Below are 20,930 nucleotides of genomic sequence, written 5' to 3'. Positions count from 1 at the left end.
GTTGTTTGAGAACGCCATTTTGCGGCGCAAATCAGGATGGAAAGGACGTTACAGATGGTCTCATGCTTACCTGAAGCCCTCAACAGTGGGTGACGATCCTGTTTATTTCCCAGGGGAATGAAAGAACACTCGCCGTACATCTGCCCAATTCTCGATTGTCCCATGTCTCGTACAGTAGCCGAGGGTTGACGTTTGACACCTGTGTGGGCGATGTTGTACCTCAAAACGAGTCGATATCCGGATCGATCCGGCAACACCTGCTTCTCGTCACGGTGGTAGCAACCATTTGCAAACAACAAGGTGCAGATCGAGCGAGACGAGTGAAGTAAAGCATGCAGAAAGGGGTTTGTGGATGTGTTGTGGATGTGTGAATGTTAGACTGTAAGGCATAGAAGTTAGTCCGCAGCAAGAAACGGAACTGCATTTGGCGTGTTTAATAACTGAGTAGCCTTCTATTCTTCAAGCATATTTGCGCAGGCCGGTGCTTCGGTGCCAGGCACCATGGCCGCATCACTGGGGTTTGGCCTGGTTGCCTTCGTCATCGCGTGGCCGGCAATGTTCACCATCGACACCTTTCGTCGTCGATCGCACAATATTCTCGCTTGTCCGGTGCCTTGGGACATGTTCTTCTTCAATGGTGTCGATGCTTGCCGCATGGACCTCTCACAACGAGCGAGAAGGATGATGGGGGTGTCTACATATGAAGATATTCGAAAGATTCCCAAACGCCCGCAAAGATACATGGAGAGACTGCGCGACACTTCGCGACGGAGGGTGTTTTCTGACTCGCCATTCTGCGCGCTGCGAATGCCTTCTGGGAGGTGTGGCGCAGACATGTTGACAAGGTGTCCGTGACACTATGAGTAGAGAGAGAGGCTGCAGGTGGTTCTGCTTGTCAGCCACGATGTCGTTGATGTAGTTGTTTCTGCGGAAGCAGTGGTCCATTACGGACAGAAAGCAGTTTCCATCTGGCGGCAGGTAGATGCGCACCCCCTTGGGAGATTTGTTGCACGCCTGAATGCCGACAAAAACTTGTCTGCCGCAGACTCGAGCTACTTATTCTGGCAATCTGTTAACGAACGTGAAGCTCCTTTGGTGAAAAAGGATCATTTAAAAACAATATTCGGCGGGACTCTGGGTTACACCAGTGCCGCGTTCCTACAGGCGGCGCTGTTGTGCGAAGAAATCTATGGCTTCTTCTTTCCAGGAGGAGCAGGTGCGAATGGAGTAGCCAAGAGGAGGAGCGATTCCATGCTGAATCCCACGGCCTCTTCCAGCAATCTGTCTCGAGTGCTCCATTTTGATACCGCGAATTCCATAGTTGCCCTGAACTAAGCGTTTGAAGACAAAAAGCTGGAGATGAGGAATAGTTCATCTCGGTTGACGTCTGCGTTAGAGGCCTTCGGAGTCAATGTGGATGTGTTAAAACCGGCTGTATCGTTCAACGCCTGCAAACGTGCTCGGTTCGTCTGTAAGGCTGCAGGGAAGCCCACGGAAGAAGGTACCGAAAGTGCAACCAGTCAGAGAGGCAATTTGTTTCCACGCCTAGTTGGGGATTGGAAAGCGAAGGCAGCCGAGACATGACTGAATGATACGGATGTCAGCATTGGCGACTGTCAATTTTGGACGCCAAGAATGATGTATCAGGTTCCAAGCGTTTTTTCAGCTGCCTGGTAGCTGAAGCCAATGGAATAACAGTGATGGAATGGCCAGCATTTTCGCTAGATTTGAACCCCATCGAAAACGTCTGACAGAGGTGAGGTCGTCATTACGCGTGCCAGCGGGACTCATAACATCATCCGAATGATTTCAACGCCTACCTCATACTCTTTTGATGAAGTCCTTGATGCTGGGCGCCACGATCAAGTGCAACAGAATCGGTGTATGACATAGCCTTACTGGGCCTTGTAACGAGTCTTGTCCGGTCAGGAGGGACGAGGGGCGTGGTGGATGACGTGCAATTGTAGTGAGTCGCGTCGTCCTCGTCGATATCTGCGTGGGCCGAGATGTAGTCGGCACGACCGAGATAGCTGGTTGCTGGGACGGTATCGAGGTCTTGTCGCCATTTTTTGCACGCCGGAGCTTCTTATCTTCCCCAGACAATGGGATCCCATTGAGGCTTTCTCCGCGTTCGCATACAATAGGATAGAATAGAACTCTACGCCCAAGGTAAATGAGGCCATCTGCCAGAAAATCTATCCTAATGCCACAAAGCGCAAAAGGAGCCACCATCGTGGAGGCACGTAGCCGATAAAGCCCCAAGCGAGAGAGTGGAAATCACCCATTCCGAGCTCCCACGATTGTGTTACATGTTGTCGATCAGACCAGGCGAAAGAGTAACCGCACCCACTATCGTGTTGACATGTCGGGACCGATTAGACCTTGATGCTTGATACCATGATCGACTGCCCTGTGTGGCTGAAGACCACAAAGACATTATCGCCTGAGAAGAGTATTTCCACAGCAAAGCATTCCTTGATCCCGCCATTCTCAGTTGCCATCGTGCTCCTCACGTCGCTGGATAGGATGCCGGCTTCCGAAATAAGGAGTTCGTACTCGTCGCGGTTCGTGGCAATCCATCTTGCCGACGAGGATAGTCTTGTAACTCCGCGCGAGTTGCTATCTGACACCATGTACGGACCGATCCCGTCTTTCTTCTCATGGTTGAGCGGAGCGGCCCTGATCCACCACGTATATCCTCCGACTCAGAGTCTCGCTCCCTCCATCTCGAACAAAATGTCCTAGCAGAATGTGCACACAAGACCATCCCGAACACACTCGATCTCTCCTTTCGCATTATAACAAGGCGAGGGTTAGCCAGAACATTCGACCCAGATCTGTCGCGGCGTATTGGTGGTTGTCTTGGCAGTCGGGATTCAACGGCATCCGCCGCGACGAGTTTGCCGGGGAACCGCATTATTTGTTCATGCATTCGACCTGCGTATTGAGCAGCCTCTCTATCGCAGATACGACCACTGTGGTTTCCAAAGACCAACTCTTCGCGGCCGTTAATTCCTCGTCCTTGACAGACAACTTGGCCAATTCTTCCTCCAGGGTTTTGATCCTTCCTTTCTTCTCCCCCTTGTTGCCTTTGTGATCTGCACTCTTGACTGTTGGGGACAACTTCACACTGCCTTTTTCACGTTGGCATCTCCGAACACCAGTGGACTCCAGCATTGTGGCTCGAAAGCTTGACTCGCTTCATCAATCACCACGACGTCGAATCCCTGGTTGCGGACTACTTGACTCGCAGTCCGGTGGAGCGTCGACAGTACGACTTTGCTGCCCGTCAGCAGCCCATCTACGCACTTTTCCTCGCGCTCACGGTACTGTTTCCTCAACCCTCTCAGGTCGGCGCAAATTGCCCGTCGTTCACGGCCATTGCGAGTCTTCCGAATTGACGCCTGCTTCGCATCCATCTCCTTGCGCACGTCGTTCACAATTCCCGCCGCTTCGCTTGTCCGCGTCAACACTTCGAGCGAGTGGTTCAAGACACTTAGCAAGAGGCGGGCCGGATGAAACAGACGAACCAGACGAACGGTTGGTGTACTCGGGAGGTCAAGGAGAGGCGTTCTACAACGTCAAATGCCTCAAAGCAAGATGTTCTCAAAACCAGCTCTCGAAATATCAGGAAGCTTGTGCGAAAAGAATCCATGGAGGCCTCAAAGACACCCTTCCACGCAGCAGAAACTGCACACCAAAGTCGCTCGGGGAGTTGCGCTGCGTCGGCTGTCGAACGGGGGAGGATTCGATTTTGTTTTCCAAAGGGCAGGGAAAAGAGTCTGACACCGTGATAAGAGAGCGTAGAACCGACCGCCGCCGTCTCAATATGAAGCCGATCCACAGTCAGAGATGGTGCAATTGTCAGCAGAAGCTTGGAGACCGCGCCCTTTCCCTGAAACAAACCCTGGAAGAGGAATGTATCAGAGATGATGAGAGCGCCCTCAGCACATTGCCCTCCAACATGTGCAGGTCGCCAGTCCGCAGATGGTGTCGCCTCCTCGAGCCGCATACCCTCGCCACCGGAGCTGCAGCCCATTCGACCACCACCACCTCCTTCCCACCAGAGAAATCGATCGCGTGTCGCTTTGCCTCCCATAGAGACCCTGGTGACGCAGAATCGGGTCAGGACGCCGTCCACGCAATCTCAGAGCTTCGGCGTCGAGGCTATGATTATGTGCGTGGCAAGCACAGCTCTGGCTCTGCGATCTCGAGCCTTGCTGGTTCTGCTCTCAGCTCTCAGGCCCAGTCACAAATTCAGTCTGCCAATGCCGGCGGTATTTTCATGCTCCCTGACCGTGACTCTGCCTGGGGAGGCGACGCAGCCTCTGAGCGCCCACCGTCGCCCACCAACTCTGAGCTTTCTAGGTCCCGCAGCACAAGCAGCTACACCGATTCAGTTTCTCAGAACACCTTCGCAAGGGGATCCGCATACAACGCACCAGCAAAGCAACGAGTCATGCCCCAACTTGAACGTGAAGAGAGACAGAAGCGAGAGGTTCAGATGGCCAAGAGATATGATGGCTCTCATGGCTCTGATGCCAACAGTGACACCAAAGAACGTTGCCGATGCGAAACAAGATCCTCACGGCGCAACACCGAAGGAGAGAGGTGTCTCGATCGGTAGTCCGTTGGACCATCCTATATACCATATCCGACTAGAGGAGAGCTCGCGTCCTCCCGCTCTCACATTTCCTACTCAGCCTTCCTCGTTAGGCAAACGTGCGTTTCCTACCAGTGATGAATACGCTTCGACGTCGACTGCGAGCAAGAGACCCCGACCAGTCGAGATACCATTCGCACAGGAGGAGCACCAGATCCAAATCTCATCGATTGGACACGAGGACGTCTGGAATAGTTCGCGGATCTTGGGGTCCTCCAGCTCCATACGTTTGTCGAAGACCACGCTCATGATGATTAAGTTGGCGAAGCGCTGGGTGGATCGCTGGGGCAGCGACAGATATTCTGGAGACGGAGCCTGGGGGTCTTGTCAATTGTCCAGCTGGAGTATATCGTCTTGTCAATGTCGGAGTCGACGGCCAGAAGGAGTGGTCTCAAGGCGAAAGCCACCAAAGCCCAGAACGGAGTCCAGGACCCGAGAGGGCCCACACGCTGGAGAGCATAGGGTACATCTACTCGCGGGCGGAAGAGGTCGTCGTAGTGCTGTCGGTAGCCGCCCGCCCCGTGCCCGAGCAGATGAGCACGACCGACCGCTTCGTCGACCCAGTGCACCCCGACGTCCTGGAGCGGGAAGAATGGATGTCGCGCGCATGGACGTACCAGGACGCCGCGAGCAGCAACGTCCTCTCCATCAACTGTGAGGAGTCTCAGAGGTCCATCCTCGTCCCTGGCAGTCATTCCCTGAATCGTCTAGGCTACACGCTGACGCGACTTGACACGGTCGAGGACCTGACCGCCGAGCACCTGCTGGTCGGGTCTACGGAGGGCGCGGCGCTGCAGGTCATGGCGAACATGGACCGGCGCACTCAGCACCACCAGCCGCGGCAGCCGTGATCGACATCCTTTTGGACGTTTCTACTTGGGTGGACGCTGTGAAGGAAAACGCCTCGGAAGACGACGAAGAGTACTTGATTTGCAACAGCTCACCGCTCGAAGAGATGCCTTTAACTGCTTAAGCATACCGACCTCCCTGCACAAGAGCAATATGCCCCCATGGCCCTGCAAGCTTACTGTCCGTTGATGGAATATAGCGACCGCAGACGCTTTTTGAATCTGGTATATCTCCAGATCCCTGCCGGACTTCTTCCCTCCATGGTCTCCTTTCCCAACAATGCCCAACCACGGAATCAACAGGCGGAATGGCTGACTTGGGTCGGCATGATGATGCTTGCAAGCTCCCACACCAAGGATCTCACATGGTCATGGGGCATGAAGATTCCGGTGCCCGTGGGACCCCCGGCGCGACAAAAGCCATTCCTATACCCGCACCACACCCCGGAGAGCATTTTCACGCATACTTCCGTGCGTTTTACGTCACTCCCGTCATGGCACGACGTCTTATACACGTCCCACGTACCAATTCGCCGAAATCTCCACCGGTGCCCGGGGGAACCCCAGCGTGGCAAAACCCACTCCCACGTCCGCACTACGCCCCGGAGCGCAATATTTCGTATGGTTCTATACGTTTTGCGGCACGTCGGTCACGATAGCGCTATTCCGGAGTCGAAATTCGGTAGTTGAACTTTTGGCCCCAAGATCGACGGGGCGGAAAAAACCAACTTCGTCAATTCGCGTCCGATTCGCAATCTGATTGTTGTGCAAGGTAGCAACAGAATGGAAGAGGTCAGTGACATGCTCGACCTACGCGTCCGGGGCCTTGTTGGTGGATAATCACGTTGTCCGGCGTGACTGGATTTGCCAGCGTCAACGGCTCTGGAGCATCGGTATCGGGCTGGGGGCTTCATAAATATACTTAGGAGACTGCCCTGAGCGTGCCCAAGGAGCTCGGTACGGCGTAGCCTATAATACCAGCATAGGGTACAGTCGGGACGCGAAAAACCCATTTTTTTGGCACCGTTTTAACGGGGGCGCTGAAAACGATACCGTCGGCGCAAACCTGTCCCTTCTTCTGTCTCATATATCTGCTGAAGATGATCTTCTCTTTCTCTAGCTATATCCCTCTCGCGAAGTCGTGGGCACCAGTGGTTGTGATTTTGGATTGGGGTCGAGCTCGGACTGTGCCGGATCGGTACAAAATGAGACCAATTTCCGCCAATTTTTCCCTCAGAAACCGTCTATTTCGGTGTCTTCGACTCTTCAGACGTCAACGACGTCGTTATATTGCTGGTTCAAGTGCTAAATCGCGGTATAATGCGTCGGTGGACTGGTAGCTTGGTGGAATACCCAGGAAAAGTCGACCTTCCCGGCTTATTTGGCGCTTTTGGTATGTCCCAAAGGCCGTTCCTTGCCCGGACGAGACGTACGTTCGGGCGTGTGATGGTATGAGACGCGAGAAGGTCCTGAAAGTATAAGGAACCGGTGCATTACGGCACAGTGTGGCGGGAGTGTCGTGGGATGCGTCCATGGAACTCTCGCATGGCGTTTGACGATCACGTGATCCGCGGAAGAATTATCCAGCGCCGACGACTCTTCAAAACGGATACGGACAAGATCTGCTTCGTCAGTCTGTGAGCAAACAAGGGCAAACAGAGTCCACGAATTGCGGTGCGAATGCACCTTGTGAGACTGGAATGGGATCCTCGGGCGCTCGACCTGATCTGACCTGACCCTCCTACATTCGATATATGTATGGCGCCGGTCGTGGCTCCCGGGACGATTCGATTTGGTTCAGAACTCGAGCGTCGTGGTCACTTGAGCCTTGAGCCCAGCGATGGCGCCTCCCAGCCGGAGCAACGCGTGCCTCCCGCGATGGAGACTTTGGTATGGCGTTCAATCTGGCGATGATACTCTTCAATCTGTTCTGATGTCGCTCCACGACGCCAAACAGGCTGCAGGCTTCTACATATGCGGATGCCCGAGCATTCAGAGCTTGATCGCGACACGTGGGGATTCAAGCACGGCTACATTGCCATGGATTACATCACGTAGGAGGGGTGGAATGAAGACGTCCGACACATCTACTTCATTGTGTGGGAGTCCGAGTGACGGGACGAGTTCGAATAATGGGTGACATGCGGCGAAACACGCTGCGTTCGAGAGGTCTTTTGCATCCTCTCAACCGATCCAAGAGTCCCAATCTTGCGCCGACACGGGTGAGTGTCAAGTATCACCACTGACAGAGTTCGTGGCATCACAGTTCGAGGAATAATTCCTCGGCTGCAAATTGTCAATGCCGGCCTAATCATGGACGAAAGGAGGACCCGGTTGTTGCGCGGTTGTGGAAAGCTGCACCGACGACGATCCTCCACAAGATTACATTCAACATCATAAAGAGCGCAATTGGATGCCGCGGAATCAGCCAACATCTCGTCCTTTTAATCCGTCAACTCGTTGTCTGCTACGTTGATTTTTAATTAGGTCCACCATCTCCGCCCAATTTGTCGTGCTGTTCTCTGCTCATACATCTTCATCACTTCTGAAGGTATCTACTTCAACTCCATTACCGCGATATTCAGATAGCCGGACGTCACGGCCTGGTCGAAACGCTTCCGCAAGAGTCCTTTGTCGTCGCCGCCGAGAGAAACAGTGACTTTCTGGTATCCAGGGCTCATTGCTGCAGCGCCTGGATGATACATTCTAAGAAGATCGGGTAGAGCATCCGCGGAGCTGTGAAGATCTCCCAGATTGGATGCTCTCCGCCCTCAATTTCCATCTGCAGCTTTGCTTGCTACTTCCACCACTTGTTCTTTGACGACCCGGTGCCTCTCGGACACTCCATGGAACGTGGCAGTGCTTGTCTTGGCCGGGTCAATCCGACTATTGCGATAGTCGTGACGAAGAGTTTCTGGAAAGAACAAAATGCCGATCCCCAAGACAATCGCGACCTTCACTCCGACAGGCCTGAAATCCAAGGATGGAAGCGAGCTTTCCATGACCCAGACGCATGGATGCTTCACTCAAGGCGTGAAGGTGATCACAAGATGTCAGGAGCGAGTCATGCTGAAGGACACAGAAGGACCCCCCCGGGAGCCCATTGAATTGAAAGCGATAGTGGACAGGTTCGTCCACGGTTTTCAGAAGATCAGCGTCCATCCCAACTAGGGCGAAGATTTGGCTCATCCAGTCGAGGTCGTTCACCCTTTTACTTCTGATGGAAGAGACCAGTATTGGCTGCATTCTCGTGGGGTCAGAGCCATGCCAAATTCAGCGCTCCTCTTTCTCAACGCGTTCCCACACTGTCCGGACTTGCACCACCAGTATTCCTTTTGATGGTTGCAAGTATTGGAAGAAGAAAATACGAAGCCCTGCGTCTCCGAGCCTGGTTGCCAATGATGACGCCGGTGCGTGCCGCTGGGAATTGGTACTTTGATACCGTTCACGTCCACTCTCGTCTTGAAGACCAGACTGCCCACGGACAGTGCACATTGCCAGTCTACAGTGAATGCGAGTACGCCGGTTTCGTGCGGGGGGACAATGACAGTGACTTCACTTTCTTCCTGAAATGATCTGACCTGCTGTCACTATTTGCACATGAGGGCGCACCTCCAAAGGGGAAACACACAAGATGGCGAGCAACGCTCATATGTTGTTGGACCCAAGGGCGATAAAGAAGATATTCCGACACGTTGATGCACAAGTTGGCTCCATTTGGTGAGAATCGATCTTTCCGCCGCCACGATATGATTGACCACGTCCCTGGCATGATTGAATTGAGGTCCGGAGCGGTCTGGAGTCGGGGCTTTTTGGGGTGGGAAATCCCAATGCACACAGCCGCAGGGCCACGGGAGTGCAAGAGTGTTTCAGGAAGAGCGTTTCATCGGGTTGGTGCGCGTGTTCTTCCCTCTTTGCGACTTTGCATGAGAAACGTCCTCTCGCCAGCCTAGCCGGCGTCAGAACACAGGATGGGTGAGTGCTTGCGATGACGCATCATCCAGAAAGAACAGTCCTCGCCGGTGTTGCGAGCTACATTTCCCTGGGAGGGCGACCAGAGAACGCACTTGAGAGCCAGGGAGTCGATCTGAGACGCCGACGTGCATGAGCAGGTCGGCGTCCTGCAGAGGCATGACGTGGTCGTTGACGTCATGTGTGAGTACCGTGTCACCTTGTCGAATTCTGTCACGGTCTCCTGGGTTCGCCACGATCTGACAGAGCGTGGGAGCTTCTCTTCTTCAGATTTCTCCAGACGACCGTCGGGGTATTCGACGACATCGACGACATCGATACCTGAACCGTTCGTGCGGAGGTTTGATTGACAAGAGAGAAACTTCCAGTCGGAGAGCGTCTCGCGGCGAGAACGCTTCGCTGGAATCTTCTCGCATTGCCGGGAGCCCATGAGAGGCAGTAGCGAGTTTTGGTGATCGATATCCGGCGACAAAAATTGCAGAAACTTATCGATGAAGCGGCTCAACTCTGGTTTGACCAGCGCGACATTGCGGTCTGTAGCGCAGAGGTCTCGACCCCGGCGGCCTGGCCGGCAGCGCCACCGTCATGTGCTCAAGTACCTGTTCAAGGGCTCTGCGCTGCAGACGGCGTATATGAGCGAGGCGAACGTGGTGGCCTTCGGGAATGATTTCCTCGGGCAAGAAGGGCAACTGGCGGCCGTCGTCAAGGGAGTCGTCGACCATACTTCCCAGCTCTATTCTATTTCCTACAAGTTCTATTCGGTTTACACCATTCCCCCTCTTTGTCGTGTCTGGGTGCAGGGGATTCTCTTAATAAGGCAGCGCGGAAAGTTGGTCTTCTCTTGCAAACAGATTCAAGCACCTCCATGGACATTGTTTCCCCTTTTCTCGATTGGCACGGTCCCATTCACGCAGGATGATAACGGTACCTTTTCTCCTTTTCATTTTTCTCTTTGGACGAAGCGGGAGCTCCTAGTCAAGGCGATTTGCAGGATTCACTTGGTCCTCTGACGCTTGTCTTAACAGACCGAGTCTGCCCACCGCTTTGCACGCGTTGCGATGGCCGGTCAGCCATCTCGACTGCGGTTCTGAACGTCATGTCCAATGAACTCCCGTGATCGTTGGCACCTCAACACGCAACGTAAGAGGACAAGAACTTCATTTGGCTCATCTTTCTCTTCAGTCACTGCTTTGCTGTCGACGTGACTCGCATTCGTGACAGGACATGGGGGCGCGGTAGCAATGGAAGGTGGCAGGAAGGGATCAGTCACGCGGACAACTTCGTACGCTTTGTACATGAGCGAGCTTGTACAAATGCAGTCGAAATTCGTGCCGTCTGAGTCTCTCCATTGTCGGTGCATGTCGGTGCAAGTGTTATTACGGATCCATTGGCGCGGAGCCGGTCGCGCCACGGACTAAGAAGGGGAGGGCTCACGCATCAGATTTTGCCGCTCAGACCCGAAGGAGGTGCAAGTCCACAGCAGCGCGTGATACCTCGAGTTCATGGATGACCCAGTCACTTTCATCAAAGAGAAACTCGACCTAAGTCAGAGGCTGATCGACTCACGAAGGCAAGATCCAATCAGCCAACATTGTCTTGCGTCGGTGCTCCATGTTACTGTGACGCTCTGTTTCGGTGCGGTAAACATCGCGGTCCAATTCTTGAAAAGCCGTGTCGCACATCGGCCCGACCAGATGGAAGAGCTGTCCATGTCAGCAATATCATCCTCTCAAGAGCCGAGGCCACTGACCATGGGCCGCATCTCCAACCAAAATCACTGCGAGAATAGGCCGACACAAGCTGCAATAGCTCCTTTTTTTCGCCCTTGAGCCTCTTACAAGGCACATGGACGAAGCCCTCGACTGGCGACTGTGCTTGATCTGAAGAATTCGAGTTTGTCTGAAGACGAGATTGTAGGGAAACATCGAGGCCACTGCTGTTTCTGGGACGGCGTTGGCGCATTTCCCTGTGAACCGTGCAAGATGCAGTCGGAGCTGTGTGTCTAGATTCCGGGGGCAATCTCGCTGTGGCAATATCGACCAGAACGGACTTCGCCCTAACGATGAAAAGCATACGCCGAGCTTCCGGATGCGAAGAACAGGGCGTCGATGTATGCAATATCACTAATCCCATGTTTACCCTTACCGCCTTTGGTGAGTTTTGAGGGCTGTAAAGGAGCACCGCAACGAGAATCTGTGGCTTGGCCCAAACAACCGTGCGTGATCTAGTTGAGGAGCCGCGGGCACTTGGAAACGAGGAGCAATGAAAAATAGGTCTCGGTGCAACTGGCACTCTATTCTGTGTGAAGCAAGGCTCAAAGATCCGATGTCTCCGCTTCGGGGAGGGAGGTGCTGTTTCTCGTGGACGTCACCTTCACCAGGCCCAGCGGGAGAAGGATATATATATTTGTGGTGTACGGGGAAAGAGGCAAAGGAGAAAGAGCCGGACTGGGTTAATCGGTGCTTGGGGAGATCCTCTCTATGCAGCGGACCTCAATTGTGGTTTGGCTCATCTGTTGTCACGGACTTCGAAGTCGGCTTGTCCTGGTTGAAGAATATGACCGTCAGCCGTATATGCGCAGTGGGCACTGACATAAAAGGCTTCAGCCGGGTCAACAGCAACTCCTTCGCCGCCGACGACTCTTCCCTGCTCATGTTCCCCTGTTCATTCCCCGATTGGCGCTTCGCTATGGATCGGCGACCCCGGATCTTCGTAGTCATAGTCTACGGACGTTGCAATGGACCGTGTTAGGGAGTTCGACCGACCCGTTCTTCTCTATTTGGGATTTCTCCCTGCGCCAGAAAAGTCACCACCCGTCCTGCGATGAAAGGGAAAGGGATATATGGAAGACTGTTCAAAACTCACCTTCCACTGATTGATCTCTGCTGCAAACGTCGCTGCAAACGTCAATGCCGACAGAGTGTCAGATGTGATGGAATGATAGGCCCGCACGAACAGGTGTTCTCATGTCATGCACGAGACGCTAAGGCTGGACTCGCCGCTCACGTTGGAGGAAGAATATGCCATGCAGCGCAGCTGGCGTAACGACGGGGATAAATTGACCTTTATTGTCTGTCGGCCACACCAACACCACCACCATCACCGTCACGATGATGAAGGAGGGAATGGTGGTTCCGAGCGAGAAGAAGCGGAGCTACAGACGCCCTATGAGAGACGAGGTCTTCAAGAGGATGAGGAGAAGGACCATTCGATCTTCATCTCCGCCGCGAGGTGGACGCCATGGTCGGCAACGTCAACCTCTTCAGCTCGACCTCCTCCACTGCCGAAGATGGATCCCAAGACGAGTACGAACACCATCCCGGTTTCAGGCAGCATGGCGAGCTCCCCCCGGCCGCTCTGTGCTCAAGATGCATCACTTCTGCCCGTTGGTTGGCGGAATCATGTCTGAAATATCGTTCAAGTATTTCATGCAGTTCACATTTGGGCAGCCCTACTGTGTCTGCACGCACTGGTTGTTTAACAAGTGCACAGAGTATGCACATACGCCGCTGCTGTGACTGCAATCGGTCCAGATATAATGTCATTACCAATGGAGCTTGGCTTTGTCTGCCTCTGACAGATCTCGTTCACAGACTCCGGCCGCCCAATGCCCAGGCGATGGCTCTCTGATCTCCAAAAATCTGAGAAGAGCACAGCCGAAAAGTACCTGGAGTATCTGCACCACCAAGAGACGCTGATGCCTTGGAAATACGGGATATTGATGGGCTGTCAACATAGTGGCAAGCGAAGATGTTGAAAATGATGAGCGCCGACCATGCTATCAACGACAAGAAGGACCCGAACGGGGGCAGACAGCAAAGAACCTCACACCTGGCAAAGCGAGCGTGGATCATATCATCGAGGTTGTTTCAAGAAGATGATGCCATCTCCATACAGACACGATGTTTGCATATATCGACATGCTGATCCCTGAAGAGCCATCGCCTTGGAGTTGCGAGCTTCAGGCTGACGTCTGTCGTCTAATGCCGGAGGAAGAATCACCGTGGTCCACAGGGGATCTGGACCGGACGGAGTTGCGTCGACACCTGACCCGCGTATTCAAACTTAGATTGACCTGCAGCATCGAACTGTCAAGGCGACGGCACGAAGACTACCGCGTCAGCTGGCCCCGGCTCTTGACGCCCCATGTGCGCATAGAAGCTCGACGGCGGCAACGGGTTCCTGTCGGTGTCGGTGGCGCCGCCGACAACGAAACCAAGGAACATAAAGTCTGCCTGGCGCTCACGCGCCCAATCGAGCGAAGAACATCAGCTGGTCCCGATTTGCATCCAAAATTGCCCGGACCACTTCTTCCGTATTCATGATGTTGCTCGAGACGGGGCCGGCGTGCCTGTGAAATAGCTGTGCGAAACAGGCAGTGTCACACGTCAATGGCAACTTTGACGTTTCAGTCCATTGCTGCCGCCATTTGAGAAGGAGAACATACGGATGTACTCGCGGTACCGTCAATGCTCGATCCTCTTTCTTCTTCCTCAGTGTTAACCGACTCTTCGGTTGGAGGCATGATCACGTCCTTCCGGGTGTGACTGCTGCTTGGATATCCCTGGGGCCCAGTCAAGTTGTCCAGACGTCAAATCTGCCTGGCGCAAATCCTACAGCGGCCTTTATCGGGTGGCACACAATTTAGCAATCCAGACCAGGATTTGGGTGGGCGGCAGAAGCTCCTCCAGCCTACACAATAGTCTCCCGAATTGTGGAGGCTGCTTTGCCCACCTTCACGCTCTCGTCAATCCGCTGTGCCTGGTCCTCCCCTTGTTCATGATCCTGGAATGTTTCACAGGCCTCAAACAGAGCAATCCGTCGTTCGCACTTCTTGAGACCCTCGAGTGTCATCCCTGGAGTGTACCCTCGTGGCAAACCGTGAGCACCAGCGTCCAAACGGTGGTGCTCCGGACGAGGGTGTTCCTGCGAGTCACGGTAAGGTTGGATATCATGCCATTGCTTCTGCCGCCTTTGACAGCGGTCACGAGCGATTCGGACCTATCAATGGTGCATGTATCGCATCATCTGAGGATTCGCGTGGGCACGACTTGCGGTTTTCTCCAAGAAGTATTGGACGAGTGAGCGTTGGGCGGGTTGGGATTTGACGGTCACCCACAACTTATGCTCAGTGCACATCAAACTAGGACTTTATGGCTACAGAAAAATCATTCTTCGTTCGGCAGGAGCATGACTTGGTGCCACCATGTCGGCGTCGGTGTTTGTGAAGCTGCACACTTTTCTCGCAAAGCTACGTCCTTGAAACGATATCAGACGCCAATTGTTCCCATGATCCAACACTATATTCACACAACCCCGTGTGCTCCCGCTGGATCGAGAATACGCGGGCCAGAGCGTCGCTTGGGCCATGGCGCAAGATATAATCAGCTTCACCGGACCATTTGCGCCTGAGCCTCCTGAGCATCTCGGGTGCTGCTGCCCTGGCCTTCTCCGACAACGCCATGAACCACGGAATGGCCACGATCCAATCCAAGATGTCCGACATGATAGGCAGTGGTGATTGATGGTCAGAGTCAAAAAAGCCGGAAAAAGCTTTCCAGCGTCGTGGCCTGTGCGGAAAGGATACACAACAGGTACTTCCCGGATTATGAGGAATGGGCATGAGTGAGCAGTGGACGACAGCCTCGGACTGATGCAGTAACTCAGAAGACTACCGAGAGCGACTGGTGGTGACCGCAGCAACACGACTTGCAAAAAGCTCAATCCTCGTATATACCATCGATTTCGCTCCATGTTATATGACGGATTTACACCGACGAACTCATCCGCTGTCCTTGGAATCGCGAAAGTGCGTTGGAGGTAGGAGCAGGTGAACATAGAAGCGTTATTTGTCAGCATTCAACGTAATTTTGGGCGGACCGGCAGATGCAAACTTCAAGCTTGTAGCATTCCGCGCACGGCCTTAAAGCAGGGTGGTGGAGAGGGTTCGTCGGAAGATTCTATCATGCAGATATCACATCTTCCGCGCTCTGCTCCCTGTCTGTCTTTGCCGTCACCGGCATCTTGTGAGTCGGGTCCATCGAAGTATGACTCTTTCTCAAAATATTTGCAGTGTTGCCGGTTGCTACATGGAAAGCAGAGACGTCCTAATCAAGGGGTAGCAAAGTGACTTCACCCATGAGGAGGGAGATTCCCAAGGCTGATACCTTTGTCACCACACTTCCGGCTCACTCAATACCATGCATCGTACAAGAATTTCGAGGGGCTCCTCGAAGCCTAGAGAGATGCGGGCCCTAGTAGCTGGAGCAAGTGAGATGAATGATATTCGAACGGCGAAAGATCGTGGCAATAATGATCTCAGGCAGAGAGTATGCTCACTTATCCGCAAACATCGAAAATTCTCGCGGCGTCAGAAGTGGTTGAGCGAGGTAGAGATAGGTGAGGAACGACAACGCACGCATCTCAACGCCAGTCGGTCAACTACAGCCGGCCGATCGATATCTCCGAGCTCCCGTCGTGTTCGCTCGGAACCCACTCATGATACCAAGCTGAAATACCGACATCAGTAAGGAGAGGGCTTGCATATTCTTCTGTGGGAGGCGGTGATGGTGTTCTCGGCGGCTCAGGGTGGCTGTAGGTGACTGCACGTCGATCATGAAGGAGACGTCAGAGATACATTACCTGGTTTCTCGGCCTGGCATTGAAAAGAGGGCAGAGGTAGGATCATACACACCGGTCGATCCCAGGTCGCCCCATCAACACGCTCACTCCGGCTGGTTTCGAGTCATCAGCTCCAGACTCGCCCGCTCTCTGTCGTCCGACATTCGATACGGCGAGCACGCCACTGGGCCACAATCGACACCAGCTGATCATGTCGTTCATTGACGGATTTTCCACTGCGACAGATCGAAAACGTCCCAGTTCCGGAAGGACTGGACGCGGAGCTGATCGAGAGGGCTGAGTGGCCCCATGGCAACACTTAAAGTCTTCATTTTCAATATCCTGGCCCAGTCTACACCAGTCCAGAACAGCACGACGTCCACTCCCTGCAGCGCCAGGGCGGCAATGCGAAGTGACTCAAAATCAGTGACACGCCCGAGGTTGCCGAAAGAGATGTGAGGAATTTCTATGGCCGGTTACAAGGCGAATGCTCGCCGGGCACGACTTTACGCAGATCCAGACGGCGATATGACCTCCTGGCGATTCAATCTCGCATGGTTGATCTTCATGTGTGCTCCACCTGCCCTTCGCAGAATAAGAGCACAGTGCGAGACCGGGAAGGGTTCGGGCCGGGCATCCGCCAAGCTTAGACAGGCAGAGGTCCCGGGTAACAGGGGGCTTGACCCGCGGTCTCGAAGAGAAATACGGATGGGGATTCGGTGGCCGGCTCAGGGCAAGCAGGTGATGCAGGGATATTGAGCTCACTCAATAGGTCGAAAGGGGAGGTACAACGGTATCGCCTGTACCAGGCTGGAGGGTCGCTCTAATGGTGCTCCCACGCCCAATGGTCACTCGGGGCAAGATAATGACATTCCCCCTCAGCCAGCAGTCTTCACCAATGTTGATCTCTGTCCCATGCTCGTGACCATTGGTTCCATCCCTAAGCGCGGAGCAAGCAGGTGTGTTCCAGAGTAGAAGCTACAGTTCGACTCGAGAAGCTCTGCCAACCTGTGTCAGTGACCGGAAGATGCGGTGGGGAACGGTTGGAAGGTACGTAAGATCCTTGTTTCGATTGTTATGGGTTCGACCATTCTAGTGGGAGTGCTCTCACTGTGGCAGATCTTACTGCACGCCATGTATTACCTGACGTCGTCGCAGCAGAAACGGTGAGGCTTCTGTCTCTTTCGGCAGTGATCGTGACACCTTACTTGGGCCATATCTTGTGTGAAATGCTAAGCAATATTTATTGGGCCTTGTATGGCTTGTTCTCTCCAAGCCTGGTATGAGGGGCCCTAAAGGCAGGGCGTGTGATCTACTACAGGAAGAGTACTGTACCTTCCTCCTCCTCATCGGCAACGCCTACGCCGCGCTTGGAATGGCATCCGTCTTCAACCTGCTGAGCTCATACCTTGCGCCAAATCTGCACGAACAAAAGCAGTATTTCAGATCCGTGACGCCAAAGAAATGGAAGTGGTCTGTCCGTTGGCCAACCCTGACGCCAACTACGTCCGTGCCGGAAGGCTCCGCGGCGACATCGCCTGCAACGGCCAGCCAGACGCCCGTGCGGCGAGGATGGAACCAACATACTGCGCGCTCAAGGCGACGGTGCTGTTGCCGGACTCTTATCTGTGTCGGCTCCAAAGTTCGTCCGTCCGCCCCTTTCCCTGTGGTGGGTGGCCAACCAACCAATCCCCAAAGTTCAGCGTGAACGAGCCAGACCTGGGCGTACAAAGACGGTCACCCGCTGCGAGATCCAGCGTAGAGAATCCCGCCAGATCTTGACACGACACTGCTCAAAATCTGTGTTTTCACTGCTCGTTGTCGGATGGAGGGAAAGAAAGCAAATTTGACAGCCTACCTTACCCACAAAGATATAGGAAAGTAGCCATCACCTTTTTCAGCCATGTTTGCATATCTCATTGTCCTTGCCGTCAGATCATAAATGTACTGTGTGAGTTCGTATGTACATTTCCTCTCGCCCTCAGAATCTCTCCGATCATCAAAACAGCGCTACAAATTCAGTCGAAGCGAGAGGGAGGGGGGACAAGTATTCTCGAGGGTGATAGTGTGCTCATGAATCTGTTCACGACCGGTGTTCACTTCCGGCCATCCAGGCGCCGCTCTCACAAAACCATCACCGGCGACCCAAACATCCACGTCTGTCAGAACATATGGCGGGACCATAGATCCCGAACACTGGTCACGACAAAGTTGATGCCTTCGTTGCTTTGGAGGACGTCATCTGAGGCGGAACGTGTGCGAGAGCATGATTGTGGGCGGCACGCACTCATGCCACCGGTCACAGAAGAACTTCAGACCCAGCGTTGATCGGGGCCTTGCGCTCCTGCAGGTCGGCAACGGCAATGCCGCTAGATCCGAAAACAAGGTCCATTCCTCGAGAAGGGAAAGGGGTGCCGAGTTCTGGTTAAGTACCTGCGGTCGACGTGAACTAGACAGTAATGGGCTGCAGAGGTGGTAGTGGCTAGTACAGCCACAACTCTGTCCAAGGATATTTTCAGACTCTGGAGGGCACTGAGTTGGAGAGCGAACAAGCAACACGACAAGCAGCAGTGGTAGATTAAGTGGTGAGCCTTGCTTCACTGAAAATAGAGTGCCAGTTGCACTAAGGCCTTCGAAGCACGGGGGGGGGTGTGCCTATTTATCAACGACCGACTAGCCCTGAGCAGCTGGAATGTCAAAGTGCGCAAACCAGCCCTTATCACACGCGATATCGAAATAGCCTATGGAATACTTGATCCACACGGGACATGGTCAGTTCGGTGAAAGGGAGGGATGAAAAGCTGCTTGTTTAGGCGGCTGGAGGTGGCCTAGAGCCCATGGTCACGGGCACGCTCACGCTCAGGCGAAAGAGGAGGTGGAGGAGATCAGCTGAACTCAAGTCGGGTTGAAGTACGTCATTCCATTCCTTCCCCTGGCATCCTGACACTTTGGCACCCCCTGTATATGTGTATATATGTATGTGGTGTGTGTGGTGGCGGTGGAATTCAGGAATGCAGACCCGTAAGAATGCAGGACTACTGTAAGAATGCATTGCCCCATAAATGCAGGAATGAAGGTATGCAGCTAGGGATGCAGGCAGGGATGCAAGATTGCTCCGAATCCAGAGCTGCTGCCTGGAATGCGGGACTGCATGAATGTAACACGGTTGCAAGAATGATGTTGTGATTGGTTGATATGGCCAAGCACCCAGTGGGTGATTGAGGTTATTCTGCCCGGATTACCTACCTCCCTGGGGACGGAATTCTGTCACCCACTGGGTGCCAAGTAAAGCTTTGGCTTGGCGGCGCACGACTTATAAATTCTCAAAAAAAGTAGCAGAGCCACCTCGTCTTTTTATGTACCGTCATCCAACTCTTATTCAAATCCATCCCTTGGTAAAGCACTGTTCAAACACATCGGCTTGACGACTGACACGCAACGACCTCCATTTATCGGCATGGCTATTTCACTCGACCGCAGGGAGCTTGAGCAAGTTGCTTTCAACGCAGCCAAGGAGTCTATGAGCTATATCGAAAGTGTCACAGTAGGGAACGAAGGGCCGTTCGCTATTGCCGCTGCCGCCAGCCGGATTGTGCAAACACACATCACAAACAAGCTTAGGGACCTATTTCCAACTGATAATGTGCTGGACGCCCCTATTGAGAAGGGGACAAGCGGTCGGACCTGGGTTGTCAAACCGATCGATAGCGTTACCCAATTCGTGGAAGGGAAAAGAGATTGGGTCATCTCTTTCGGCCTTTTCGATGGTAAACGCCCGATCTTTGGCGTTGCATACGTGCCAGGGCGAGCAAGGATGATCTCTGGTGGCGCTTACTGGCCGCCTACTCTGAATGGCAATCATCTACAGGAGCCTTCTCCCTTTCCCCCGGATAGGCGTCTCTTTTTTGCCGTATCGTGGGAGATCGACAAATGGGATTCGGCTTTCCTCGAATTGGCAGAACATAATGCCATGTTCCGCTTCCGCGAGGGCCCTGTACAGACGCTCGTCATGATGATGGCAGGTTTTTTTGATGGCTATATCAGCGATTGGGTCACGGTCAACGACCTGATGGGGTCTCTTCCAATTCTGCGCGCACTCGGTCTGACCTACGATATTGCCCCAGCTGGCGGCAAAGGAGTGAAGGTCCAGGTCGGCCGGGCCAACCGAGGACCCGTACGTGGCGTTCTCGACGATCACAACTGTTTGGCTCGGTTGATCAATGAACAGCTCGAAGAGAACTCGGAGGATTGATCCAGGGATGCAACACTGTCGCAGGAATGCAGGATTGTTTCAGGAACGCAAGCAAGCAGCAAGGAATGCAGGAGTGATGCAGGGTTGGAGGAATGTAATCATGTAGGCCAGCTTTAGGAATGTCGGGATAGTCTAAGAATTTAGGATTGTTGGTGGGAATTTCAGCAATGAATGCAAATCTACTCCGGATGCAGGATTTGATTTTCTCAGGAATGCAAGATTGTTCCGATTTCCAAGAATGCGAGAGAATGCAAGACTGTTCCCCAGAATGTGGGATCGTTCATAGTTGTTCTCGCCCTCCCAGATAAATACTTCCCAGGGGCACTCAGTCTGCCCTGCGAGCACGAATCAAGATGACAGCCCCAACACCAACTGCAAGCATTGGGGATACTTCCATTAATCGTCGTGCTGAGAATGATGTTAGCGGACACCCGCCCGTCTTCTGCTCTGGAGAATTTCACCGACCTCGACCGACCACTCGCGTGTTCACGAGAAGTGGGAGACTAAAGGGTGCAACTGGTCAGGTACTCAGGGGCGAGCCATCTCACGCGGCTGGGTTGAGCTGCGTTGTGTT

The 20,930-nt window shown here is 53.6% G+C and overlaps 5 protein-coding genes across 5 annotated transcripts; 4 read left to right on the top strand and 1 right to left on the bottom strand.

Moving 5' to 3' along the window:
- Window positions 1-452: 452 nt before the first annotated feature.
- On the bottom strand, window positions 453-836 carry AYL99_11636 (hypothetical protein; the record flags this gene model as incomplete). Its single annotated transcript, XM_018843141.1, has 1 exon — window positions 453-836. One exon carries the CDS (start codon window positions 834-836, stop codon window positions 453-455), a length of 384 nt encoding a protein of 127 aa, XP_018687468.1.
- A 2,993-nt stretch (window positions 837-3,829) lies between these two features.
- On the top strand, window positions 3,830-5,514 carry AYL99_11635 (hypothetical protein; the record flags this gene model as incomplete). Its single annotated transcript, XM_018843140.1, has 3 exons — window positions 3,830-4,475; window positions 4,549-4,890; window positions 4,961-5,514. The coding sequence occupies 3 exons, from the start codon at window positions 3,830-3,832 to the stop codon at window positions 5,512-5,514; spliced, it is 1,542 nt and encodes a 513-aa protein (XP_018687467.1).
- Window positions 5,515-5,673: 159 nt separating this feature from the next.
- Window positions 5,674-6,201, top strand: AYL99_11634 (hypothetical protein; the record flags this gene model as incomplete). The annotated part of the gene is made up of 1 exon (XM_018843139.1): window positions 5,674-6,201. The coding sequence occupies one exon, from the start codon at window positions 5,674-5,676 to the stop codon at window positions 6,199-6,201; it is 528 nt and encodes a 175-aa protein (XP_018687466.1).
- Window positions 6,202-13,385: 7,184 nt separating this feature from the next.
- AYL99_11633 (hypothetical protein) lies at window positions 13,386-13,808 on the top strand (the record flags this gene model as incomplete). Its single annotated transcript, XM_018843138.1, has 1 exon — window positions 13,386-13,808. One exon carries the CDS (start codon window positions 13,386-13,388, stop codon window positions 13,806-13,808), a length of 423 nt encoding a protein of 140 aa, XP_018687465.1.
- Window positions 13,809-19,561: 5,753 nt separating this feature from the next.
- Window positions 19,562-20,356, top strand: AYL99_11632 (hypothetical protein; the record flags this gene model as incomplete). The annotated part of the gene is made up of 1 exon (XM_018843137.1): window positions 19,562-20,356. The coding sequence occupies one exon, from the start codon at window positions 19,562-19,564 to the stop codon at window positions 20,354-20,356; it is 795 nt and encodes a 264-aa protein (XP_018687464.1).
- Between the last annotated feature and the right edge of the window lie 574 nt (window positions 20,357-20,930).

The sequence above is a fragment of the Fonsecaea erecta genome, assembly GCF_001651985.1.
Source record: "Fonsecaea erecta strain CBS 125763 chromosome Unknown Scaff15, whole genome shotgun sequence".
Classification (NCBI taxonomy): Eukaryota; Fungi; Ascomycota; class Eurotiomycetes; order Chaetothyriales; family Herpotrichiellaceae; genus Fonsecaea; species Fonsecaea erecta.
Note: the sequence above shows the minus strand (reverse complement) of the source record. Positions and strands in the feature narration are given on the sequence as shown.